This window comes from Anolis sagrei, chromosome 3 (assembly GCF_037176765.1).
Source record: "Anolis sagrei isolate rAnoSag1 chromosome 3, rAnoSag1.mat, whole genome shotgun sequence".
Classification (NCBI taxonomy): Eukaryota; Metazoa; Chordata; class Lepidosauria; order Squamata; family Dactyloidae; genus Anolis; species Anolis sagrei.
Window position 1 is genome coordinate 266442032 of NC_090023.1, and position 27908 is coordinate 266469939.

At 43.8% G+C, this 27908-nt stretch overlaps 1 protein-coding gene across 1 annotated transcript; it reads right to left on the reverse strand.

The window, feature by feature from the left end:
• Positions 1 to 4853: 4853 nt before the first annotated feature.
• COPS7B (COP9 signalosome subunit 7B) lies at positions 4854 to 22058 on the reverse strand. Its single transcript, XM_060767321.2, has 7 exons — positions 21956 to 22058; positions 18136 to 18312; positions 14037 to 14112; positions 12671 to 12759; positions 11262 to 11464; positions 9872 to 9977; positions 4854 to 6173 (listed from the first exon to the last, which is right to left on the reverse strand). The coding sequence occupies exons 2-7, from the start codon at positions 18295 to 18297 to the stop codon at positions 6015 to 6017; spliced, it is 795 nt and encodes a 264-aa protein (XP_060623304.1). The 5' UTR covers positions 18298 to 18312; positions 21956 to 22058; the 3' UTR covers positions 4854 to 6014.
• Between the last annotated feature and the right edge of the window lie 5850 nt (positions 22059 to 27908).

The window sequence follows — 27908 nt, forward strand, 5'->3', positions numbered from 1 at the left end:
GGGGTTGGACTGGATGGCCCATGAGGTCTCTTCCAACACTTTTTGAATCTATGATTCTATGATACTCACATTTTCAGGTTTTTGAACTGCTAGGTTGGCAGAAGCTAGGGCTAACAGTGGGAACTAAGCCCACTCCCTGGATTCAAACCGCTGACTTTTCAATCAGCAAGTTCAGCAGCTCAGCGGTTTAACCCACTGTGCCACTGGGGACTCGATATATATAAACAATACTGAAAGAATACTACCACTTCCCCATACATTTGCCTCATCTGAGGCCCTGACTACACTGCCTTATATCCCAGGATTTGATTCCAGATTATCTTCTTATCCCAGATTATTTACTTGCTTGGAGCCCCCGGTGGCGCAGTGGGTGGGTTAAACCCTTGTGCCGGCAGGACTGAAGACCGAGAAGTTGCAGGTTCGAATCCAGGGAGAGGTGGATGAGCTCCCTCTATCAGCTCCAGCTCCTCATGCGGGGACATGAGAGAAGCCTCCCACAAGGATAAAACATCAAATTATCCGGGCGTCCCCTGGGCAACATCCTTGCAGACAGCCAATTCTCTCACACCAGAAGCGACTTGCAGTTTCTCAAGTCGCTCCTGACACGTCAAAAAAAATTACTTACTTACTTAGGCAATTCCTTTTAGTTCGAGGATGGTTGTCTTCCAGATGTGGTGTCTTGGTGGTGGGATGGTAGGTGGCTGTGGAGCCCTATTCTTGATCTGCATCTTCTCCCGCAGTGAGGACATCAGTTGAGACAGAAGATGGTCCCGGTCAGGGTTGGCTTATCATGCCTTCTTCCTTTTGGCACGTTTCTCCCTTTCGCCCTCCATTTGTGCCTCTTCGAATTTTGCAGCACTGCTGGTCACAGCTGACCTCATTACGAGTGCTCGAGAGCCAGGGCTTCCCAGTTCTCGGTGTCTATGCCACAGTTTTAAGGTTGGCTTTGAGCCCATCTTTTCCTGTTCTCCAGCATTCTATTTTCCGTTCTTGAGTTCAGAGTAGAGCAACTGCTTTAGGAGACGGTGGTCGGGCATCAGGACAACGTGGCCGGTCCAGAGGAGTTGATGGTGGAGGACCATCGCTTCAATGCTGGTGGTCTTTGCTTCTTCCAGCACGCTGACATTTGTCCGCCTGTCTTCCCCAGAGATTTGCAGGATTTTCAGAGGCAACGCTGATGGAATCGTTCTAGGAGTTGCGTATGACGTCTGTAGACAGTCCACATTTCACAGGTGTATCCCAGATTATAAATCAGTGGAGACTCATATAATCCAGTTCAAAGATAATAATCTGGGATCAGATCCTGGGATATAGGGAAGTGTAGAAGGGCCCTGCATTTCTTGTCTATTACACAGCCATGTCTGATCCCTGAATCTGCTCTAGGTTTTTAAAGGGACAGGACAATTAATTCACAGACTCCTGTCCAACATGAATCTCTATTCAACAATTCACAAATACAAAACTATTCCTTGCAAAGCAGCAACAGGGAAGGGAAAAGTAGGGATTCCATCTCATAAGAATTCAGTCCCCACAAATAAATACTTCCTTTGGTCCCCAAATTCCTATTATTTGCAGAGAGTGAGTGACTGAATATTATTTTTTATACAGAACTTTTCCTTTTGTTGTGTTCGGATTCCCCTGGTCACTTGGATGCCTAAAATGTATTTCTAAAGGCTCAAATGAAGTGTTCAGTTAGTGGAATGTTAGACCATTTGGGGACTGAAGGAACATTTCATCTGACGTCAGAATGATTATTTCAGGGCTTCGGTGTCCTCATTTTGTGTCCCTTTGTGGATGAAAGACCATGGCGTAATAGTTTAAGCGCTGGATTGCAGTTCTGGAGACCAGGGTCCAAATTCCCACTTAGTCATAGAAACCGATAGGATGACCTCAGGAAAGTCACAGGCAACATCTCCATTGACCATTTAATGTGGTCCTAAGCTAGCTTCAAGCTGTGGTGTCTAGACAACAGATTACCACAAAGGCACGCAAAAGAAAACTTTCAATGCACATCAGTGCACCACGGCTTGTTTCATCGCCATCCGGTCCTCAAGCTGCTTCCAGGATTCCCCATGTAATCATCTGCGCCGCAAAAACACTTTCATAGAATCAAGTTGGAAGAGACCTCATGGGCCATCCAGTCCAACCCCATTCTGCCAAGAAGCAGGAATATTGCCTTCAAATCACCCCTGACAGATGGCCATCCAGCCTCTGTTTAAAAGCTTCCAAAGAAGGAGCCTCCACCACACTCCGGGGCAGAGAGTTCCACTGCTGAACGGCTCTCACAGTCAGGAAGTTCTTCCTCATGTTCAGATGGAATCTCCTGGCCCTTGATCGTTTTAGTCGCCCTCCTCTGGACACATTCCAGCTTGTCAATATCTCTCTTGAATTGTGGTGCCCAGAATTGGACACAATATTCCAGGTGTGGTCTACCCAAAGCAGAATAGAGCATGGGGAGCATGACTTCCCTAGATCTAGACACTATGCTCCTATTGATGCAGGCCAAAATCCCATTGGCTTTTTTTGCCGCCACATCACATTGTTGGCTCATGTTTAACTTGCTGTCCACGAGGACTCCAAGATCTTTTTCACACGTACTGCTCTCGAGCCAGGATCGTCCCCCATTCTGTATCTTTGCAGAAAGGGAAGAATGGAGAGAGTACGGAGATTGGGGAGAAGATGAGAGCCTTTCCCCGATTTTTCCTTTGCAAACTGGCAGTAAAGAGAGTTAGAGGACCAGTGTGTGTCTGTGTGTTGATTCTTAACGAGTCTAGATCGCAAAACCTTACAATTAATGCACTCCAAGAATGTCCAAATGGCAGGAGGAGTCCAAATAACAGCACATGGATGCAACTTGGGCAAGTCAGGGACTCCCCACCTGCTTTTCGGACATGGCCTGAGCTCTTCCAGGTGCCCCAGAGCCCAGTCGCATGGATCGCTTCCCTTGCTTGGATCAATGGGGCAGCTGCCTTCCCAAGGTAAAGACACGTGACTAGAGAAAGTGGGACAAGGTATCCAGGTAACATTATCCCTGGCCTTGAGATCCAGGAGGGATGCCGTGGGAGACGATGCCCTGCGGAGGCTGAAAGGGCAGCATTACAAGGACTAATGAAGTTCAATAGTGACAAGATATTCCACTTAGGCAGAAAAAAATGAAATGCAAAGATACAGAATGGGGGACAATGCCTGGCTCGAGAGCAGTATGTGGGAAAAAGATCTTGGGAGTCCTCGTGGACAACAAGTTAAACATGAGCCAACGTGATGTGGCAGCAAAAAAAGCCAATGGGATTTTGGCCTGCATCAATAGGAGCCTAGTGTCTAGATCTAGGGAAGTAATGCTACCCACGCTCTATTCCGCTTTGGTTAGACCACACCTGGAATATTGTGTCCAATTCTGGGCACCACAATTCAAGAGAGATATTGACAAGCTGGAATGTGTCAAGAGGAGGGCGACTAAAATGATCAAGGGTCTGGAGAGCAAGCCCTATGAGGAGTGGCTTAAGGAACTGGGCATGTTTAGCCTGAAGAAGAGAAGGCTGAGAGGAGATATGATAGCCATGTATAAATATGTGAGAGGAAGCCACAGGGAGGAGAGAGCAAGCTCGTTTTCTGCTTCCTTGGAGACTAGGACGCAATGGAGCAATGGCTTCAAACTACAAGAGAGGGGATTCCATCTGAACATGAGGAAGAACTTCCTGACTGTGAGCCGTTCAGCAGTGGAACTCTCTGCCCCGGAGTGTGGTGGAGGCTCCTTCTTTGGAAGCTTTTAAACAGAGGCTGGATGGCCATCTGTCAGGGGTGATTTGAATGCAATATTCCTGCTTCTTGGCAGAATGGGGTTGGACTGGATGGCCCAGGAGGTCTTTTCCAACTCTATGATTCTATGATTCTAAGTCCTGGCAAAGCCATCAAGCACAGAACATTAAGGGTCACCGTTCAAATCGCAAAACCACCAAGTCTAATAAATGATCAAAATGTAAACAGCCTCCACTTTTGCAGATTCCACTTTCGTAGGTTTGATTATTTGCCAGTTTGTAGCTACCATTTAACGGATCCCATCTCCTGACCCAAATGTTTTCAGTGTCCCAAGTCCCCACCATTGTCATCCCAAGTCCCCACCATAGATCAAGTTTGGTGACTCCGAACCATTAAATTATTTTCTTTGCTACTTCATAACTGTAATTTTGCTACTGTTATGAATCGTCATGTAAATATCTTGATTTTGTCATTTGGGAGTTGGGAGTTGCTGGGATTTATAATTCACCTACAAGTGTTGTCTGTTGGTCATGGGAGTTCTGGTGCCAAATTTGGTTCAATTCCCTCATTGATGGAGTTCAGAATGCTATTTGATTGTAGGTGAACTATAAATCCCAGCAACTGCAACTCCCAAATGACAAAGTCATAATTTTTGAGTGATGGTCACTTCTTGTGTTGTGAGACATTTTGTTGCCAAATTTGGTGTGATTTCGTTCATTGGTTCTTTTGTTTTTAAGGAACTCATGCACAGAGCATTTATATATATATATATATATATAGAGAGAGAGAGAGAGAGAGAGAGAGAGAGAGAGAGAGAGAGAGAGAGATAGATATCTGTGATCACATTTCTTGGGCTGAAAGGGGTTGCAACTGGACAAAGTTTCCTTGAACCAATCCACCCTAACAGGAAAAAAAAGTTGGGAAAATGAAGGTGGATACCTATTGTGCAACCCAAGTGGAGGGCATTTCAGGACTGAAGGAGGGTGCACAAAAGCTGTCCAGCGTTACGTTGACCTTGTCTGAGGCTGTGCCACACTGTGCAAATAAGTTAATTCTAACCTACGATTGTGTGAAAACATTGCTTCTCCACCCCACTGTGTGAATTTATTTTTTAATAGAAAAGAAAACAATCTTCCTGACCAATGCACCTTCAATTAGTCTGTAACAAATAACAAAAAAAAAAAAAAAAAACCCCGAAAGAAAGGCTGAGATACTCAAACCTCCCAACAACAAGTGTACAAAAGCAAAGGGTTGGGTCAAATACAAACAAAAAAAAAGGTGTTCAAGTTTTGAAAGCCTGGCAACCAAAGCCCCGGCGGGATGCTTCCTTGGCTCGTTCAAGAGGGCCAAAGGAAGGAACCCCTTCCGTCGAGCTCAGTCACCCAGGGAGATTTCAACGTGCGACACTTCGACGGATGCAGGAGGGGAAGAAACTATGACCTCGAAACACGCGGAGAACGTACAACATCAGCGGCCCTGTCCCCTTCTCGTAACGGCTGGGGAGGGGAGGAATGAAGCAGGAGGAGACTGGGGTGGCAGCCCTGCCCCCCAACCGCCCAGCTCTGCCCCTTTACCGCCACCACAAAGCCCCTCCACTCACCTCCTCCGCTTCGTAGTTGCAAAGACAGAAGCAGCGCTGGGCAAACTGGGCTTAGGAAGGGCAGCAAAGGAGGTGGCAAGTAAACATGGCCCAGCTGCGGCCCTCCCAGCGTGAGGTAGACAGTTGCAGCCTTAGGGAAACGTGGATGGACCAGGGAATGGAAGAAGAAGAAGAAGGCCGCAACAAAAGGCAATGCCTGGGCCAGGAGCACTGCGTTCCCTTTGGTACGTGGCTGGGTTCGGGGCCAAGGGGAGCCCTCCCACCTCCCTCCCGCTCTCTCTACGCTGCCAAGGCAAACGGTCGAAGGTGAGCGTGGCCAACGGCTTGCAAAGACGGCCACGGTCTACCACGTGAATTGTGCCTTATTTCAGTCCTCTCCCCTGCCGAAACAGGAATCAATTCTGCTCTCAAGTTCCTCATGGAAAGCTCAAGGACCGCCCCGTGTGTCAAGGAAGTTGGCAGTGTCCCTTGCTGGTTGAAGCTGAGGCCCAACGGGGCTCGGGGGCTTCCGGCCTGAAGGCCCCACCCCCTCCCCAAATGGGCCCGGAAGCTGCTGAAAGGAGGCACCAGGACGGAGAGGGGGCAGCGTGATGGCTCCTTCCAGAGTCCCTCGGGCGGGGGCCCCGTGTCACATCCTCCTGCTGCCCCGGGCGACCAGCTAGTGGCGACTGGACACCAGCCCTTTCACCTTGGACATCTTCTTGCTGGGCTGCCTCTGCTCCGCGTGCGGAGGGCACTCCCGCTCGGCCAGCTGCTGCTCCATCTCCTGAGCTGAGGACGAGGCCGTGGCCTTGAGCGTCTTCTTTATGTTGGTCACCTGCAGCAGAGGGAGGGACAGGCAGGCAGGTAGGTAGGTATGTCAGAAATATTGAAAAATAACAGTGTATTTTTAATTGCAAAAAGTGATGTACATGCACTGAAAGAGTTAAAATGATGCAACGACTGAGCAAAACCAGTAGAGTGATATAAGCAGGTGTGCCTTTGCGTTACTTGCTCCTCCTGAGTGAAGACTTCCTCCTGTGTAAAGGACTGCTGTGTTTAATTACTCCCAAGGAGAGAGCTGCTTCATAGAATCGTAGAATCCTAGAGTTGGAAGAGACCTCATGGGCTATCCAGTCCAACCCCCTGCCAAGAAGCAGGAAAATTGCATTCAAATCACCCCTGACAGATGGCCATCCAGCTTCTGTTTAAAAGCTTCCAAAGAAGGAGCCTCCACCACACTCCGGGGCAGAGAGTTTCACTGCTGAACGGCTGTCACAGTCAGGAAGTTCTTCCTCATGTTCAGATGGAAGCTCCTTTCCTGTAGTTTGAAGCCATTGTTTCGCGTCCTAGTCTCCAGGGAAGCAGAAAACAAGCTTGCTCCCTCCTCCCTGTGGCTTCCTCTCACATATTTATACATGGCTATCATGTCTCCTCTCAGCCTTCTCTTCTTCAGGCTAAACATGCCCAGCTCCTTGAGCCGCTTCTCATAGGGCTTGTTCTCCAGACCCTTGATCATTTTAGTCGCCCTCCTCTGGACACATTCCAGCTTGTCAATATCTCCCTTCAATTGTGGTGCCCAGAATTGGACACAATATTCCAGGTGTGGTCTAACCAAAGCGGAATAGAGCATGGGTAGCATGACTTCCCTAGATCTAGGCACTATGCTCCTATTGAAACAGGCCAAAGTCCCATTTTATTTGCCGCCACATCACATTGTTGGCTCATGTTTAACTTGTCGTCCACGAGGACTCCAAGATCTTTTTCACACGTCCTGCTCTCGAGCCAGGCATTGTCCCCTATTCTGTATCTTTGCATTTTGTTTTTCCTGCCAAAGTGGAGTATCTTGCATTTGTCCCTGTTGAACTTCATTTTGTTAGTTTTGGCCCATCTCTCTAATCTGTGAAGATCGTTTTGAATCCTTCTCCTGTCCTATGGAGTACTGGCTATCCCTCCCAATTTGGTGTCGTCTGCAAACTTGATGATCATGCCTTCAGTTTGAAGGTTGCCTTTGAAGACTGTCCGGACAGCAGCCAGGTTACTAACATGCAACATTAACTAACAAACAGTCTACTCCCAGAGACAATTCAAAACCCTGGTGATGTATGACCTCTAAAGCTCTTACACTGCTTAGAGCAAGTGTCTGAAAGTTCTGTATCTCCCAAACCATCTTCCTCAACTCTACAATCTTCAGGCTTCCTCAACTCTACAATCTTCAACTGCTCCCTCTCTGATCTTTCTAAGCAAAGTGGTCCGTAGACTTTAACTGTTTGGTGTAGAGGAATGTGCAATGGGTATACTGGTTTTTAAATATGTAATATGGAGTATGGTGTATACATTATTTTCAAATACAATGCAATCAAGCCCATTTAATTATTTTCCATGAAAAAGTCAATCCAGAAGGGGAGAGTTATGCAACAGGCAGAAGAAGACAAATTCTGTCCCACTTCCCACTCCTTTCTCCAAATATCCCTTCGACAAAATGATGGTTGAGAGTGGAGAAAGAGGATCACATTTTGCTTGCAGGTATTTGCATATAAAGAGCTATGAGTTTCTAAATAATCTGGGTGGAGGGGGGGAAGAAAAGCTAGAAACACCAATCCAGAGATAATGGAAGGAAACTGTATTAAAAATATGAAAGGAATAAATTAACAGGAACCAGGATTGTTTCCATATTAGTTCCTGCTGATTTAAATACAAATTTAGTCAGCCAGGGATAAAATCGTAAACATTTGCTGCCATCTAGAGGTCAAGGGACGCACTCCCATGTAACATTGTATTGTTTCAGGACCAATTTTTGATTCAGGTTGAGCATCCCTTATCCAAAAGGCTTGGTATCAGAAATGTGTTGTCAAAGGCTCTCATGGCCAGAATCACTGGGTTGCTGTGAGTTTTCTGGACTGTATGGCCATTTTCCAGAAGCATTCTCACCTGACGAAACGTCAGGAGAAAATGCTTCTGGAACATGGCCATACAGCCCAGAAAACTCACAGCAACCCAGTATCAGAAATTTTGGTTTTATTTATTTTGGAATGCCTGTAGTTACATAGATGTACACAATGTGATCTCTTGAGGACAAGACCCAAGTATGGACATGAAAATCATTAATGTTTCCTATACTCAACCTAGTGATGGTTTTATACACAATACTAGCTGTCCCCTGCCACACGTTGCTGTGGCCCAGTCTGTGTATATGTGTTTTGTGTGTGTATATGTGTGTGTATATATTTGTGTTTGTGTATATATGTGGTTTTGCGCATGCGTTGTAATGTACTTTTTTTGTTTTTTGGCTTTTAAAGTCTCTTCTGCTGTATTTCTCAATGTTTTTATGAGTGATGGTCACTTGTTGGCCTGAGAAGTGTCTTGCGTCCAAATTTGGTGTCAATTCGTCCAGTGGTTTTTGAGTTGTGTTAATCCCACAAATGAACATTACGTTTTTATTTCTATAGATTTGTAATATTTTTGTTTATAGAGGACAGTCAGGGAATGCTGAAGGATTAGAAAACAAAAGTGTCACTATGTCAGCCACCCTTGTGGACAATTTCAGATTACAAAGTACTTTGGGATTCTGGATAAGGGCTGACCACCTGCTGCAATGTACCCTGAGCCCTGCCACATGCACGATGGAGGACCTCCTTGCAGCAACACCAGAGGCACTCCAAGTGGCCAGATACTGGTCAAAGGACATTTAACCAACTACCAAATTTGTAAAATCTGTGTGTTTTTTTTCTTTTTTCTTTCTTTTCTTTTTCTTTTTAATCTGTGTGTTTGTTTTGCTCTGTTAGAATTGTAATACAATGGTATGGTTGATGATGACACGATAAATAAATCCTATACCAGTTCATTGCCAGCCAGAGTAACAACCCGCCGCATCTTTTCAAAGCCACAAGACAAGATTTAGGGGACCTGAATGAAGTGGACAATAAATATCTCTGCATATTTTCAATTTTAATCCATTACATTTGTCCCGGCCATTTTTAATATGTCATTATTGATTGTTGTTTTTTTATGTGATTTTTTTTTGGTTTGTATTTTATTGATTGTTTATTAATGTTGTGTTATTGATGTTTGTTTGATGTACTTCGGGCTTGGCCTCATGTAAGCCGCACCAAGTCCCTTGGGGAGAGGGTAGCGGGGTACAAATAAAGATTATTATTATTATTATTATTATTATTATTATTATTATTATTATCTAATCACCTCTCAACAAAAGATTGCTCCAGGCACTGCCAGGCCATCAAATGCTAATCAAGGTGGTCAGTTGAAACATTCACACCTAGCTCCAGCAGACAAGAGTCCTTTGTCCCACCCTGGTCATTCCACAGCTATATAAACTCATTTTCCTATTTCCAACAGACCTCACTACCTCGGAGGATGCTTGCCATAGATGCAGGCGAAACGTCAGGAGAGAATGCCTCTACAACATGGCCATATAGCCCGAAAAAACCCTAAAACAACCCATTATTATTATTATTATTATTATTATTTGCTCAGACATGGAATTATACCAAGAATCAACTGGGCCTGAATACTTACCTCTGTTTCTACCTGTTGTTGTGTCCGGTTGTGGTTCTCTTTGTATTGGTTGGCTCTAAGCACCTGCTGCTCAATTCCTAACAGAACCGTTTCACACCCATCACACCTGTAAACAAAACACTAGCTATGTTAATGTCAGGGAGACGGACTGAGTTCAAGACCAACTAGGGTAGTGTTTCTCAACCTTCCAAATGCCAAGACCCCTTAATACAGTTCCTCATGCTGTGGTGACCCCCAGCCATAACATTATTTTTGTTGCTACTGCACAACTGTAAGTGTGCTACTGTTATGAATTGTCATGTAAATATCTGATATGCAGGACGTAGTTTCATTCACTGGACCAAATTTGACACAAATACTCGATACGCCCAAATTTGAATACTGGTGGGGTTGGAGGGGTGGATTCTGAGTTTGGGATTTGTAGTTCACCTACACCCAGAGAGCACTGTGGAATCAAACAATGATGGATCTGGACCAAACTTGGCACAAATACTCAATATGGTAAAATGTGAACACTGGTAGAGTTTGGGGAAAGTAGACTTGTGGGAGTTGTAGTTGCTAGGATTTATATTTCACCAAAATTAAAGAGCATTCGGAACTCCACCAATGATGAAATTGGACCAAACCTGGCACACAAAACTCCCATGACTAACAAAAAATACTGGAAGAGTTTGCTGGGCATTGACCTTGAGTTTTGGAGTTGTAGTTCACCTACATCCAGAGAGCACTGTGGACTCAAACAATGATGGATCGGGACCAAACTTGGCATGAATACTCAATATGGTAAAATATGACACTGGTCGAATTTGGGGAAAGTAGACATGACAAGTGTGAGTTGTAGTTGCTGGGATTTATAGTTCACCTACAATCAAAGAGAATTCGGAACTCCACCAATGATGAAGTTGGACCAAACTTGGCACACAAAATTCCTTTGACTAACAAAAAATACTGGAAGAGTTTGTTGGGCATTGACCTTGAGTTTTGGAGTTGTAGTTCACCTACATCCAGAGAGCACTGTGGACTCAAACAATGATGGATCGGGACCAAAGTTGGCACTAATAGTCAACATGCCCAAATGTGAACACTGGTGGAGTTTGGGGAAAACAGACCTTGATATTTGGGAGTTGTAGTTGCTGGGATTTATAGTTCAGCTACAATCAAGGAGAATTCTGAACCCCACCAATGATAGAATTGGGCCAAACTTCCCATACAGAATCCCCATGATCAACAGAAAGTACTGTGTTTTTTTATTATCTTTGGTGACCCCTCTGACACCCCTTACGACCCCCCCCCAGGGGTCCCGACCCCCAGGTTGAGAAACGCTGAACTAGGGAGTGGGGAAATTAGGAGATTGCAAAACAAGGGCATGGGCAACCAAGGGGTATTTTACCATTCGTGCAATGTTTTGACAATGTTGCTGATGTCCTTCCTCTGGATGTCCCGGCCAATGCAGAAGTCCACTTCTAACATCTGGTTCCGCTGATCCAGCTTCCCTTGGATGATGTCGGTGTAAACAGCTTCAATGATCAGATCCTCCAATTCCCGCAGGTTCCGCATCTCCAGGTCTTTTAATAACACTGAGTAAGGAATGCACTGCAGGGAGAGGGAAGCCCAAGGGAGACGGTGTCACTGTGTCATGTTTGTCCTTGGTACAAATTTATTTATTTGCATTATTTCTACCCCGCTCATATCAGTCCGGGGGCGACTCAGACCGGCGTACACAATCGGCAAAATTCGATGCCACAAAAATACATGCATTGATAAGCAAAAGAACCATTATAGTGCAATTAGACATATGACAGTGCATAATAACAATATTAAAAGCTAAAAACTATATCCTCTCATTCAAGTCCTTATCCGTTCCATTGTCTTGGGCCGTTCCTGGGTCATTTTCCAATTCAAGTTTGTCTATTTATTCGGAGGTTTGAAATGCTTGCTCGAAGAGCCAAGTTTTTACTCTTTTCCGAAAGGTCAGGAGGGAGGGGGCCGATCTAATGTCCCTAAGCAGGGAGTTCCACAGCCAAGGGGCCACCACACAGAAGGCCCTGTCTCTCGTCCCCGCCAGACGTGCTTGCGAAGCAGGCGGGATCGAGAGCAGGGCCTCCCCGGACGATCTCAATTTCCTGGAGGGTTCGTAGGAAGAGATGCGTTCGGATAGATAAACTGGGTCGAAACCGTTTAGGGCTTTATAGGCTAAAGCCAGCACTTTGAATTGAGCCCAGTAGCAAACTGGCAGCCAGAGGAGCTGGTTCAGCAGAGGAGTTGTATGCTCCCTGAGCACCGCTCCTGTTAGTAACCTAGCTGCTGTACATTGGACCATTTGGAGCTTCCGGGCCGTCTTCAAAGGCAACCCCACAGACAAAATAAACTGAAATGAAGGAATAAAGGTGATGTGGCCGAGTGAGTTTGGTAAACTTCTTTTTACCAAACGATGCAATCATGGGTATTAGCTTGCAGAGTCCTTATTTGCAACTCAGTGTCTCTTTGATCTAGCATTCCTTCTGCTGGGCATCGTCAATCTCTGACAAAAGCAGCATATCAGTTTAGACTGCAAGATCCCTTCTACTGGAAATTGCTTATTTTATTTTATTTTATTTTATTTACTGTATTTGTATACCGCCCCTCTCAGCCTTCCGGCAGCTTGAGGCGGTTTACAAGGAAAAATTCAATGCCACAAAAACACAAGTACAATTTAAAAAATGTTAACATCCATAAAATCATAACAACAGCAATAAAACAGTCAATAAATCCTCATTAATGAAAATTGCTGATTCTTGGTCACTGATGTCAATACTTTACCTTCATTCTGGAAGCTAAGCTGACAATAGTTAAGTGCTTCAGCTTGTTCTTTTGAGCACCCGTTAACTCTGGCAGGTTATTCTTGTTAGCTGTCCAAAATAATGAATTAAACAATATCATCAAAAATGACAGTCTTAAACTGAATTGCTCAAAACCATTTGTCTGATACTATATATTGGTTTCACACAATCTCAACACAATATAAGAGGCCTTCCATTTTCTTGCAGGAATTGGGGCGTGGGCATGGTCTCTATAGAAAGAGACCATGTTATAGTATAGTATGCATCTTCTGGAAGTTAACACAAAGTTATGGTGGACAATAAATAAATAAAATAAATAAAACATAAATAAAATAAATAAAACAATAAATGCTATATGGGTTACAAAAATGGGAAGTCAAAAGAGATGTTTTATATATATTTGAAACTTGGTGATGAGAAATAAAGTTAAATAAAGTTTTGCTATGGAAATGTAATGAAACTGAACAAAGAAGGAAACATTTGGGAACAACATGGTTTTAGATGTTGCGCATATGAAGAAAGGCTCTTACATTATTGATCAAATGTTTTGAAGGTTTATATACAAAAGTTGAGTTTACATGCGATAATGGTTCATTCAACTGTAATGATGATGATTTGGTTATTTATCATTTTAATTGTGAAAATGTATTTCTGGTTTAAGAAATTGAGATTTGGTACAAATGTAATTTTTTTTTGTCGTGTCAGGAGCAACTTGAGAAACTGCAAGTCGCTTCTGGTGTGAGAGAATTGGCCGTCTGCAAGGACGTTGCCCAGGGGACGCCTGGATTATTTGATGTTTTTATCATCCTTGTGGGAGGCTTCTCTCATGTCCCCGCATGAGGAGCTGGAGCTGATAGAGGGAGCTCATCCGCCTCTCCCCGGATTCGAACCTGTGACCTGTCGGTCTTCAGTCCTGCCAGCACAGGGGTTTAACCCACTGCGCCAATTACAAATGTAATTAGAAGTTACGTTACTATATTTTGCATAAAGATTTAAAAATGAAATCTATATGCAAGAGGGGGAATGTCACAAGAAATTCAATGTGCAGATTTGACAAATATGAATTTAATATGATGTGTGGGAATGAATGGAAGGAGGTGTGGTTGGAATTAATAATTTTGGAAACACCAGTATAATATTAAGGCCTAACTACCTGCTTGCTACTTTGTGATTAAAACCTGTTAATGAGATCTGAAGAGTAAACTCTGTTTCTAGAAACCAACTGTGAAATCTTATGATTACTTTGGGCAAGGAAAGAAATGGCAAGCAACATCTTTAGAGACAAGAGTGTCTCTCCCATCCTTTCAAAATTAAATTTTTGACCCAGACTCCCAGCGGCTTCTTACCTAAATAATCTGGGTAGGTTCCATAGGCAAAAAGATTCAGCAGCTGAAAATATGCAGCATTAGGCCCGTCAGCAAGCTGCAGACAAAGGAAGAGACCCATTAGAGTGCTATTGATCCACAGCTAATCATGTTAAGACTACAACAGGGCTTATTAAATCACAGTATTACTAGCTGACATTTCTGCAGCATGGCTGGTTATGTACGAGAGCTCCCTGCATTCCAGATTCAGCGTACACCTTAAAGGCAGGAAAGCTATGTAGCAACTTGTTTTGCATTTTGTATAGGCAATCTTTTGGCATATAAACTATTCCCTGTTCTCCAGGGGCTCCTTCCACACAGCCGAATAAAATCCCACATTTTCTGCTTTGAACTGGAATATATAGCAGTGTGGACTCAGGTATTCCAGTTCAAAGCTGATACTGTGGGATTTTCTGCCTTGATATTCTGGGTTATATGGCTGTGTGGAAGGGTCCTGTGTCTCTATAAGGTGGGATAACTATATTCTAACTAATTCAGCCTTCTCCAAGATGTGTCTTCCAGGTGTTTTGGATTACAAGTCCCATCAGCTCCATTGAGAATGGCCAGTAACCATTAATGAAGACCGATTTGGATGCCATGGTTGTCTTTTGTTCTGGCCTCAGGAAAACAGACAAATGATAAGGTAGTCTATTTTATTACTATTACTATTATTATATTATATTATTATATATATTATATTATATTATTATATTATTATATTATATTATTATTATTATATTATATACGAATGAACAACAACAACAACAACAAGCCGTACCCTGCCATGCATTGCTGTGGCCCAGTTTGGTGATCTCAAAACTAAAGTAATGAGAAAGTGTTGGTTTCTAATATATGGAATTTCTTTATGCATTGTAGGTGAACTGTAAATCCCAACAACTACAACTCCCAAATGACAAAATCAATTTTTTGAGTGATGGTCACTCCTTGGGTTAGTAGGTGTATTGTGGCCTCACTAGGACCCTGTATTCTATTCAATTTGTTTGCTTTCCACATCTACCTTGTCTCCCAAGGAATAAAATAAAGCCTCTGACAAGCATATCAGCACAGTATAGATGAAGAAGTAGATGCGTTAAGATTAAATAGCATTAATCTGCCCTTGGAAAGCTAGGGTTTAAATGTGGTGTCATCCTGAGGGCAGAAAATTAGTCTTGCCAGAATCTCCCGGGTAAATTAATGAACTGGGTCATGACCTCAAGCATCTTCCAAAATTACAAACTATAAAAACGGCTCACCTCTTTTTTCTTGCACTCAATTCTGGAAAAACCTAAAAGAATCACCAACCCCTTCTACTCTCTCAATTGTGGTGCCGCCTCTGGCTTGGGCAGGGAAACTAAAAATTTAACTTTGCACCTTAATTGTTATAGTAACAGAAGCTATTTTTTTCCATGTATAACTCCCATTATTCCTGAAATAAGGGTTCTGAAAAGTTTTACCCTTGACTCATCCAAAATCCATAATTTTGACTCCAAAATGTACCCTCGACTTATACACCATAGAATCATAGAATCAAAGAGTTGGAAGAGACCTCATGGGCCATCCAGTCCAACCCCATTCTGCCAAGAAGCAGGAATACTGCATTCAAATCACCCCTGACAGATGGCCATCCAGACTCTGCTTAAAAGCCTCCAAAGAAGGAGCCTCCACCACACTCCGGGGCAGAGAGTTCCACTGCTGAACAGCTCTCACAGTCAAGAAGTTCTTCCTCATGTTCAGATGGAATCTCCTCTCTTGTAGTTTGAAGCCATTGTTCCATTGCATCCTAGTCTCCAGGGAAGCAGAAAACAAGCTTGCTCCCTCCTCCCTGTGGCTTCCTCTCACATATTTATACATGGCTATCATATCCCCTCTCAGCCTTCTCTTCTTCAGGCTAAACATGCCCAGCTCCTTAAGCCGCTCCTCATAGGGCTTGTTCTCCAGACCTTTTATCATTTTAGTCGCTCTCCTCTGGACACATTCCAGCTTGTCAATATCTCTCTTGAATTGTGGTGCCCAGAACTGGACACAATATTCCAGATGTGGTCTAACCAAAACAGAATAGAGGGGTAGCATTACTTCCCTAGATCTAGACACTATGCTCCTATTGATGCAGGCCAAAATCCCATTGGCTTTTTTTGCCACCACATCACATTGTTGGCTCATATGTTGACACCAGATCAACATATGAGGCTGACCTATATATAAGTACACATGATAAATTCTAGGCACCAAGATTTTTCTAACCCAAGAAATATGCTTAGTTACAGAACCACAGAAAAGAATGAAATCTATCATCTTGTGAAGTTCTCAGCCAATGCCCTCACTACTATACCACACCCACTACTACTGGATGGTGATGTCTGAAGGAATGTCATCCAGCCTTTGTTTAGAAGCCTCTAGTATAGGAGACTCCACTGCCTACCAAGGTAGCTTCTTCCATCCTCACACTAAGTTTCTTCATAGCATTCAGAATAAAACAAAAAGTACAGTTGGAATTGACCCTGGATTAATGAATTTGATTTTTTGATTATCTGGCTTTGGCTCTATGCACAATAGGCATCTTGGTTGTGAGCCACCTTGAAGTTGTGAGCCACTCTGAGTCCTGCCCCACCCTCCTCACCCCAGTGTGTGTGTGTGTGTGTGAAAAGGATGGGATATAAATGTCTGGAAAATAATAATAATAATAATAATAATAATAATAATAATGTTTACATATGTTGTTTTAAATTGCTTTTAATTGTTATTGTTCTTTGGGTATGGAATAATGCCACTTATATAAGCCTCCCTAAGTTCCTTCCGAGGAGAGAAGGGCGGTATATAAATGCCGTAAATGAATAAAGAAAAATTGGCTCTGGGATCAGGCTTTTGGTCAATAATGGGAGTGAAGCAATAAGAGATTTTAAATTAATTTTAATGACGACACGGACTGGCCTGGGAATATGACTGGACTATGTGATTTTAATAGTTGTTTTAATGTTATTTTTTAATTAGATGGTTTTAGTGTTTTGTTTATTCATTGATGTATACATACATGCAGAATTAAATTGTTGCCTTTGTAAGGCTGCCTTGAGTCCTTATTAGAGTTGAGAAAGGCGGGATACAAGTATGGTAAATAAATAAATTAAAATTATCAAGAAATCCCTCCATAAAGTTACCTCCAACCATAGGAGGTTGTTTCACTACCCATTGCTTCCTAAGGCATACAATGTGGAAGACCGGGATTGTGGCGCAGCTGGCTGAGTGTCAGCTGCATTAAGATCACTCTGACCAAAAGGTCATGAGTTCGAAGCCAGCCCGGGTTGGAGTGGGTTTCCAACCAATTGTGTGTAGCCTATTGTCGACCTTTGCAACCCGAAAGACAATTGCATCTGTCAAGTAGGAAAATTAGGTACCACCTTAAAGTGTGGGGAGGCTAAATTAACTGATTTATGAGGCCATAAAAAAGACTCCAGCAAATCATTCCAGCGGGGAAACATGCAGGGAATGCGGAAGTGCTTCATCAGCGTCGCAGATGGCGGCCAGAAAAAGTTAAATAGCCTCTGTGTATGTCTGTATATGTTTGTATGTCAAAAATTGGCATTGAATGTTTGCCATATATGTGTACACTGTAATCCACCCTGAGTCCCCTGCAGGGTGAGAAGGGCGGAATATTAAAACTGTAAATAAATAAATAAGACTGCAATTTCCCCCCATTGATTTGTCAGGGGTCGGGACCCTATTTGTGCCCTCTGGTTACAACTCTTTTGTTTCTCTTTCCTGGAAACTTTCTGCAGATCAGTATCTTGTGGCTCACAATCTGGCAGCAAACCATGGACCACCACTTTGACCAGCATTGATTTGTGTGACAGTCTTTCAACTTTTGCAGATAGCTATCTAACAAGCTTTTAATTATCTCTTTTCTAGGCCTGTCGCTGTAAACTTTGCTCTGCATCCCTTTCATAGTCAGCTGTGCAAAAGCTGGAACAGACCTTTGCTCTGAGAAAGAACAAGAATCCTGGCTTTTGCCCTGAAGTGGAAAATCCATGGAACACCTGGAAGAAGAAATGAGCCAAGATGGGAACAATTGAGACAATCCACCACTCACCTCTTGTACATTTGTTAATTCTAGCAGCTCTCCAAAGACATAAACCCCAGGAGCCTCCAGCACTTGGCTGATCAGAGCAGTCAGGGCTGAACCAGTGGTGCCTTTGGCTAATAAAATAAACTGCTCAAGGAGATTACAGGACGGTTTCTGTTCCCCGGCCATTCTAGATTCGTTAACCTGTTAAAGAGAAAGAGCACATAAATGCTATGCAACACGCTGTTCAGAAGCTTGGCTGGGAAGGCAAATGTTAGGGTCTCCACTTTGTTTCTTGTTAGAAAAACCATCAGAAGCTCATTTCCAAATAACTGCATGAAACAATAACTCAGTGTATTGGGGAGCCAAAGGCTTTTTAAAAAAAAAAAAAATAAACAAATCAGAAACCAAATAGCATGGCTTCTTCAAAGTTTGCTTCACAGGACACAGCAATAATGCTTTACCAGCAAAATTTCAGCTGAAAAGTCTAGTTTGGTCAGCAGGAAATTATTAGCCAACAGAAATGCTAAGGGCCTTTGCCCAGAAAACCAGACGTGTAAAGAATACTGCAAAATTTCCCCCGTCTCCTTTTCCATTCTTTCCCTCTTTCATTACACACACTATTCTTTCTTATCCCCTAAATTTTATATCATGCCACCTGAATCACAGAGTTGGGGAAAAAATCATAAAGTCTAGCAAATCTAATCCCCCTGAAAGATGGTCATCCGACCTCTTTAAAGATAACGAAAGGAGGATAGTCCACCACCCTCTTTGGCAGTCTATTCCTCAATGGAATATCTTATTTTACTCAAAACATTCGTCCTAAACTTGGGTGGAATTTCTTCTACTGTAATTTGAATCCATTGGTACAAGTTCTAGTTTCTGGAGCAAGAGAAAAATAGCGCAGTCTCCAACTTCTGAAGAAGGGTGCCAGAGAATCTGAAACTGACATTTTCAGAATACTAATATTATTTATTTATTTATTTGCTGTATTTGTATACCGCCTTTCTCAGCCAATCGGCGACTCAAGGTGGTTTCCAACAAATCAGTACATAAAAAAATAATACAGATTAAAACATTAAACAATATAAAACACCACAAAAGCAATAAAAACAACATCATTAGCATCTCATTATTATCAAGCATTGTCCAGTTCCATTGTCAAATCGTTCGATTTCCTATATTAGCTACTCTGCATTTGTAAATGATTGCTCGAACAGCCATGTTTTAACTTGCCTCTGAAATGTTAAGAGGGAGGGAGCAGATCTAATCTCCCTAGGGAGGGTGTTCCATAGCCGAGGGGTCACCACTAAGAAGGCCCTGTCTCTTGTCCCCGCCAAACGTACTTGAGACGACGGTAGGACCAAGAGTAGGGCCTCCCCAGACGATCTTAGAGTCCTTGATGGTTCGTAAGGAGAGACACGTTTGGAGAGGTAAGTTGGGCCAGCTTTATATGCTTTATAGGCTAAAGCCAGCACTTTGAATTGGGCCCGGTAGCAAACTGGCAGCATATGGAGCTGGCGCAACAAAGGGGTTGTATGTTCCCTGAGCATCCCTCCTGTTAGCAACCTGGCTGCTGTTCGTTGGACTAGTTGAAGCTTCCGGACTGTTTTCAAAGGCAACCCCACATAGAGAGCATTGCAACAGTCTATACGGGTCTGCATCCCTTCCATTCCACCACCCAAGGCCCCTTCTACACTGCCAGATTATCAAAGCACATCATCCACATTATCTGCTTTGAATTGGATTATATGAGGCCCCTTCCACACAGCTGCATAAAATCCACATTCATCTGGATAATAATAATAATCTTTATTTATACCCCGCTACCATCTCCCCAATGGGGACTCGGGGCGGCTAACATGAGGCAAAGCCCAAAAAATACAATGCATCACAGCAAAATACAGAATGCAAAAAAAACTTACATCAGAAAATAAATTACAGTAGCAAAACAAACAATAAAGCAAATTAACACAATATAAAATCTAACAGGATGGGCAGGCCAAATGGACAAGATAAAATAATAAAACCCTAGGTGAGGTAGGAGTAGAAAAAGTGTAAGTGAGGGGAACCCAAGAAGAATAAAAACAGTGGGGTAAGGTTTTCAGTTTAGGGCAGGAGAAAGTGCATCATAGGGGCAGCGCTATAGATGGGGCAAACAGAAGTGGGATAAATGGTCACTCTCCAAAGGCACAACGGAAGAGCCAAGTTTTCAAGTTGTTGTTTAAGTCTGCTAAGAAGGGGGCTTGCCTGATCTTACCAGGTAGTGAGTTCCAAAGACAGGGAGCCACAGAGGAGAAAGTTTTATCCCTCGTTCCCACAAGTCTTGCCTGTGATAAAGGAAGAGGCGAAAGGAGGGCCTCCCCAGAGGATCGGAGAGATCGTGCAGGTTGGTGGTAGGAGATGTGATCACGAAGGTAGGCAGGTCCCAAACCGTTCAGGGCTTTATAGGTAATGATATGTACCTTTATAGGTAATGACCTGAAGACGAATGGCAGCCAGTGGAGCTCCTTAAACAGAGATGTTGACCACTCCCTGTAATTCGCCCCTGTTACTAATCGGGCTGCCGAACATTGGACCAATTGAAGTTTCCGGGCCATCTTCAAGGGAAGTCGGATCTGGCCAGGGTGATCCATGCCTTAGTCACCTCCAGACTGGATTACTGTAATGCACTCTACATGGGGCTGCCCTTGAAGACGGCCCAGAAATTCCAATTGGTACAACGGCGGCAGCCAGGTTACTAACTGGTGCTGCTTACAGGGAGTGGTTAACCCCCCTGTTTAAGGAGCTACACTGGCTGCCATTCATTTTCCGGTCCCCAATTCAATGTGCAGGTTCTTACCTACAAAGCCCTGAACAGTTTGGGACCCACCTGCCTGTGTGACTGCATTTCCGTGGACACACGGTCTCTTCGTTATCTGGAGAGGCCCTGCTCTCGCTCTCACCTCCCTCGCAGGCACGATTGGTGGGAACAAGGGAGAGGGCCTTCTCGGTGATGGCCCCCCCGACTCCGGAACTCACTGCCCAGGGATATTAGGCATGCCCCAACATTGGCAGTCTTTAAGAGGAGCCTGAAAACGTGGCTGTTCCAGTGTGCCTTCCCGGAATAAGGAAATATTTCCCAGCAACCATTAACCTTTATATTCTGGGTTATATGGCTGTGTCAAAGGGCCCTGAGTCTACACTGCCAGATAACCCAGTTCAAAGCAGATATTGTGTATTATCAACCTTGATATTCTGGGTTATATGGCTGTGTGGAGCTACCCTGAGTCTACACTGCCAGATAACCCAGATCAAAGCAGATATTGTGGATTATCAACCTTGATATTCTGGGTTATATGGCTGTGTGGAGGGGCCCTGAGTCTCCACTGCCAGATAACCCAGATCAAAGCAAATATTGTGTATTATCAACCTTGATATTCTGGGTTATATGGCTGTGTGGAGGGGCCCTGAGTCTCCACTGCCAGATAACCCAGATCAAAGCAGATATTGTGGATTATCAACCTTGATATTCTGGATTATATGGCTGTGTGGAGGGGCCCTGAGTCTACACTGCTGGATAACCCAATTCAAAGCAGATATTGTGGATTATCTGCCTTGATATTCTGGGTTATATGGCTGTGTGAAGGGGCTCTGAGTCTGCACTGCCGGATAACCCTGTTCAAAGCGGATAATCTGGATTTGAATAGCACTGGGCCAAGGACAGAGAATAAGGAACAATGCAGCTCCATAAGGAACTGGATTGACATGCAAGGCTGCAGTGTAAACCGCCGGGGCGCCTGGCTGTGGGTCTCTACAAGGAGGGGAGAAGGAGAGAAGGCTGAGGTGGGCCCCCAGCAGCCCCTACCTGGCCGTCGCCGGGCCGCGCTCCCTCCTCCGCGCCTCAGGCCGCCATGACAGCCGCAGACACAGGCAGGCGCCGGCAAGGAGCGTCCCGCGCATGCGCGCTCTCTGCGTGCGTCCTCTTCTCTTACCAGCCCCGCCGGAAACCGGGCCCCACGCAACAAGGTTCCGCCGGGCATTTCTTCCCTTTCCAACTCACTCAGCAATAGAATCATAGAATCAAAGAGTTGGAAGGGACCTCATGGGCCATCCAGTCCAACCCCATTCTGCCAAGAAGCAGGAATATTGCCTTCAAAGCACCCCTGACAGATGGCCATCCAGCCTCTGCTTAAAAGCTTCCAAAGAAGGAGCCTCCACCACACTCCGGGGCAGAGAGTTCCGCTGCTGAACGGCTCTCACAGTCAGGAAGTTCTTCCTCATGTTCAGATGGAATCTCCTTCCTTGCAGTTTGAAGCCATTGTTCCGTTGCGTCCTAATCTCCAAGGAAGCAGAAAACAAGCTTGCTCCCTCCTCCTCCCTGTGGCTTTCTCTCACATATTTATACACGGCTATCATATCTCCTCTCATCCTTCTCTTCTTCAGGCTAAACATGCCCAGCTCCTTAAGCTGCTCCTCATAGGGCTTGTTCTCCAGACCCTTGATCATTTTAGTCACCCTCCTCTGGACACATTCCAGCTTGTCAATATCTCTCTTGAATTGTGGTGCCCAGAATTGGACACAATATTCCAGGTGTGATCTAACCAAGACAGAATAGAGCATGGGTAGCATGACTTCCCTAGATGTAGACACTATGCTCCTCTTGATGCAGGCCAAAATCCCATTGGCTTTTTTTGCCACCACATCACATTGTTGGCTCATGTTTAACTTGTTGTCCACGCGGACTCCAAGATCTTTTTCACACGTCCTGCTCTCAAGCCAGGCATTGTCCCCCATTCTGTATCTTTGCATTTCGTTTTTCCTGCCAAAGTGGAGTATCTTGCATTTGTCACTATTGAACTTCATTTTGTTAGTTTTGGCCCATCTCTCCAATCTGTCAAGATCGTTTTGAGTTCTGCTCCTGTCCTCTGGAGTATTGGCTCTCCCGCCCAGGTTGGTGTCATCTGCAAACTTGATGTTCCTGCCTTCTAGTGCTCTGGAAGCACTTTTGAAAGAATGCATACTAACATCATTGTAATCATCATCATCATCATTAATATTACTATTATATTTCACTACTCTTACTACCTTTATTGTTTATTGCTGCTATTATTAGTAATACTATTATGATTATTGCTGTTATTATTGCTGTTATCAAAGCAGATATTGTGGATATCAACCTTGATATTCTGGTTTATATGGCTGTGTGAAGGGGCCCTGAGTCTCCACTGCCAAATAACCTCAGGAAGTTTAGAAACCCCAAGAGTCATAAGTTGCTGGTTTCATGAAAAAGGTGGCTTTTCCTTCATTTTTCAGATACTGACATACATACATACATACATACATACATATAGGGAATGAGGGAATGGGTTATGGGAGCATACATTGAATTCATGAGGGGAGAAGGGGGAATCATGCAGGGTCTAAGGGAGTCCATAATAGCCCCCTAAAGTCCATGGAAGTTCATAAAAGTTGGCAAGAGTCCAGAAAAGTTCATATAAAAGTTTATGAAAGTTAATAAGAGTTCATGGGGGTACAGGAAAAAGTCATGGGAGCACCAGATCGTCATGGTCCATTCAAAAGAAAAGAGTTCATTTCATATTTCTAATTCATGAAAGGCTGGAGTGGCCTGGCAAGGGCTGGGGGTCCCAGGGAATGACCACAATGGGCTCCTCAGAGCAGGCAGGCTTCCAGGTCAGGGTGACGTCCATGAAGTGGAGACACAACCATTGTAGCTGCATGGGGACTGTGGAAAGAGACATTCTGGTCCCCACATGAGGTTCCACCCAATGAGGTGGATTTCCAGGGTGCAGGGGTCCATTCAGCAGAAAGTGAGATAGCAGTTAGTCTTAGAATAGTCCCAGGAGAAAGTTTGGAGTTGATCGGTTGACCCACGGATATGGGGATCCGTATGGGTTTCCGTATCCGTGGTTCAAAGAAACGCAGTTTCAACCTCCCCAGGACACTGTAAGAGGGCCCCGGGCGAGCCAGCAGGGATCTGCAGCTCAGAAAAGGTTCATGCTTGTTAGCGCTTGAGTCAGTAAAAGGACACAATGTATCACTATGAAGAGGAGAAGTTAGGAAAAAGGATACTGTTTTTATTAAGGGTTGGTTACCTTGAAGCGGGGAGGTTTTGCAAAGAAGAAAGAAAGGCCCCTGTATTGGAGCTGGTGCTGGAGCCATAGTCCCTTCATGTTCTTAGGGACCCGTGAGCTCATCCTCAATGTGGCCAGCATGACTGCATGGAGCTCCATTACCTTCCTGCCAGAGTGGTACCTATTGATCTGCTCACATTTGCATGTTTTCGAACTACTAGGTTCGCAGAAGCTGGGGCTAAGAGCAAGAGCTCACTCCGCTCCCCGGATTCAAACCTGTGACCTTTCAGTCAGCAAGTTCAGCAGCTCAGCGCTTTAACCCACTGTACCAGCAGGGATTCCTTATTACTACCATTATGACTACTATTATTACCATTATTACTACTAACGTTATTACTACTATTAATATCCCATTCAAAGCAGCTATCCATGCGAAACCATCATAGAATCCCCTCAGCTAGAACCTGAGAAATGTAGTCCTTCCCCTGCAAACAAAAAAACTGCGTCTGCACTGTAGAATGAATGCAGTGTGACACTGCTTTTGTTGTAGCTGAGCTATTTTCTGACGATGAGGATGATGGGATTCAGATTCCTGCTGGATGACAGCTTCCTGGCTCTTTGCCTGTGCCTCAAATCTCTGAGCCTGCTTCTGAGACTCTCACAGACAGTGCAGTGTCAACATAGCCGTTTTCACCAGAAAGGAATTTTAATGAAGGAGATAGCGAGCAGGTGCATTCTCACGCTGATACCGAAAGTGTAGATAGTGACTTGACCCGGGAAGCTCGCCTTGATCTCCAGGTCAGGCAGAGTTCGCGTCTGGCAAGCAGAGGTGAAACCAGCTCGGTGAAAGGTCGTCACAGTGCTTTTATGATGTGAGAAAGGTATTTAGGCCTCTTGGAAACTCTGTGAAAGTGTCAGTTCAACGTAGCTTACTAGCCCGAAAGCTTCATGGAATAATCTTAGCCTGGAAAGCAGTACGCTTGGGATTTCTTGTATGGTGATTCATGGGGCAATTGTTTCATTGCTTGTACCTGGGACTCTGGTTTGAACTTTGCCAATAGGATTATGTCTCCTGTTTTTACCTGAAGATCTTTGGAACCATATTCCGCTTTTAACCTTAATCTTTGGAATTTTGCAATGCTTACTCTTTATTTTGACTTGGATTTTCTCCTCAATAAACTATAAAACTACAGCTCTTGTGTGGTGGTGTTTGGCAGCAAGGTGAAGCTTACTCTGAGTTGCAACAGCTTTAACCACAGTGGCTCAAATGCAATGGAGTCAGTGGGATATAGGATCTACACCAGATATGGGCAAACTTAGGGCCTCCAGGTGTTTTGGACTTCAATTCCCACAATTCCTAACAGCCTACCAGCTGTTAGGAATTGTGGGAGTTGCAGTCCAAAACACCTGGAGGGCTCAAGTTTGCCCAGGCCTGGTCTACACTGACCATATAATGCAGATCCAGCCTAAATTGATCTATTCTAGAAGATTTTTCTATTATAATACTTCATTCTATGCCACCACTCATTGGGTAACTAATACACACATATAAGGCAACTTCTGTCTGGGAGACCAGTTCAGGCCTTCCAATTACTTTAACTCAGCCTAAGCTATCAATAAAAACCTTATGCGATGCAGGATTTCTCAGGTAACCAGGTCAGGTGCATCTTCCTCAAGCACGGGTGTCCGGAACACATGGCAACCAATTATCAGTCTTTCAGATATTGAATTCAAAATGTATTTGCTTCGTGACGGCTCCTGAAGGCTGCCTGCTGTTCGAAGCCTGTTAATGAGGTGAATACACAAAAAAACACTAGGAGGTCACATCCATTCCCTAGACGAAAAATAAAAGCCTGAATACTAAGTAGCCCACAATTCTGTGTTATTTAGTTTCAATTCTGTGAGATAATTTGTTTTTGTGTGCATGGGGCATTTGTACAGGAGTTGAACCACTCACACCTTCCACCTGTCCCAATTTACCAGGGACAGTCCGAACGAATCCTTTGCAGTTCCATTTTGGGTGCATCTGTACTGTATAATTAGTGCAGTTTGACATCACTTTACTTGCCTAGGAGTTGTAGTTTGCCAAGGTCTTGAGCCTTCTCTGCCAAAATGCTGGAGCTTCAGCAAACTACAACTCCCAAGATTCCATAGTATTGAGCCATGGCAGTTCAAGTGGTGTCAAACTGCATTAGTTCTACAGTGTAGATCAGTGATTCCCAACCTTTTTTGGGCCATGCCCCCGACACATAATTCTCATTATTCAAAAAGTGAACTCCTATTTATTCACATGGAGGAAGCCTGAAAGGCCATTAACTTGCTCTAAACAATCTTCCAAAGAAGATGGCAACCATGAAAGAAGACTAAAAGACTGAAAAAACAGTTGAAGTATTGAGGAAAAACTAATAAATTGTTGAAATAATAATAATACGAAGTAATATAAAAATAGCAAATACAACTTCAAAACATGCAATAGAGAACCGAAATGCATAAATATACAATAATTTTAATAGAAGCCTTATTGTGCTGCCATCCCCAGGTTGAGAAACACTGCCCTAGACAAAGATGCGTTTCTCCTCAAAGTAGATGTATGCTAGTACATCTTGAGTTTGGGAATTATAGTTCACCCACATCCAGAAAGCACTGTGGACTCAAACAATGATGGATCTGGACCAAACTTGGCACGAATATCCCATATGCCCAAATATGAACACAGATGGAGTTTAAGGGAAATAGACATTGACATTTGGGATTTGTAGTTACTGGGATTTATAGTTCACCTACAATCAAAGAGCATTCTGAACTCCACCAATAATGGAATTGAACCAAATATGGCATACAGGACTTCCATGACCAACAGAACACACTGGAAGGGTTTGGTGGGCATTGACCTTGAGTTTGGGAGTTGTAGTTCACCTACATCCAGAGAGCACTGTGGACTCAAACAATGATGGATCTGGACCAAACTCGACACAACAATTCCATATGTCTAAATATGAACACAGATGGAGGAAATAGACCTTGACATTTGGGATTTGTAGTTACTGGGATTTATAGTTCAATACAATCAAAGAACATTCTGAAACCCACAAATGACAGAATTGGGGCAAACTTCCCACACAGAACCCCCATGACCAACAGAAAATACTTAAGGCCATCCAGTCCAACTCTCTTCACCAGGGCAAGAAAATGTAATCAGAGCCCTCCTGACAAAGAGCCATCCAGTCATAAATATAGATAGATAGATAGATAGATAGATAGATAGATAGATAAGATTCTCTCTCTCACACACAGATATAGTATCATAGATTTGAAAGAGACCCTTAAAGAAGGACTATGATATGTGGCATGTTCCAGAGTAGGCAAACCAGACACACTCCACATCAACACTGACAAAGAAACAGCAAGAAATACTGTTTACTCACAAGCAGAAAGGAATTACATATATTAGAAACCAACACTTTCTCATTACTTTATTTTCCAGATCACCAGACTGGGCCACAGCAACGCGTGGCAGGGGACAGCTAATATATATATATATATATATATATATATATATATATATATATATTGTATCTAATGCAGGGAGGTTGGGACTTTCAGAAAAACACCTATTTCCGTTTCATCGACTATTCTAAAGCCTTTGACTGTGTGGATCATAATAAATTGTGGCAAGTTCTTGGTGGTATGGGTACACCAAGTCACCTTGTCTGTCTGCTGAGGAAT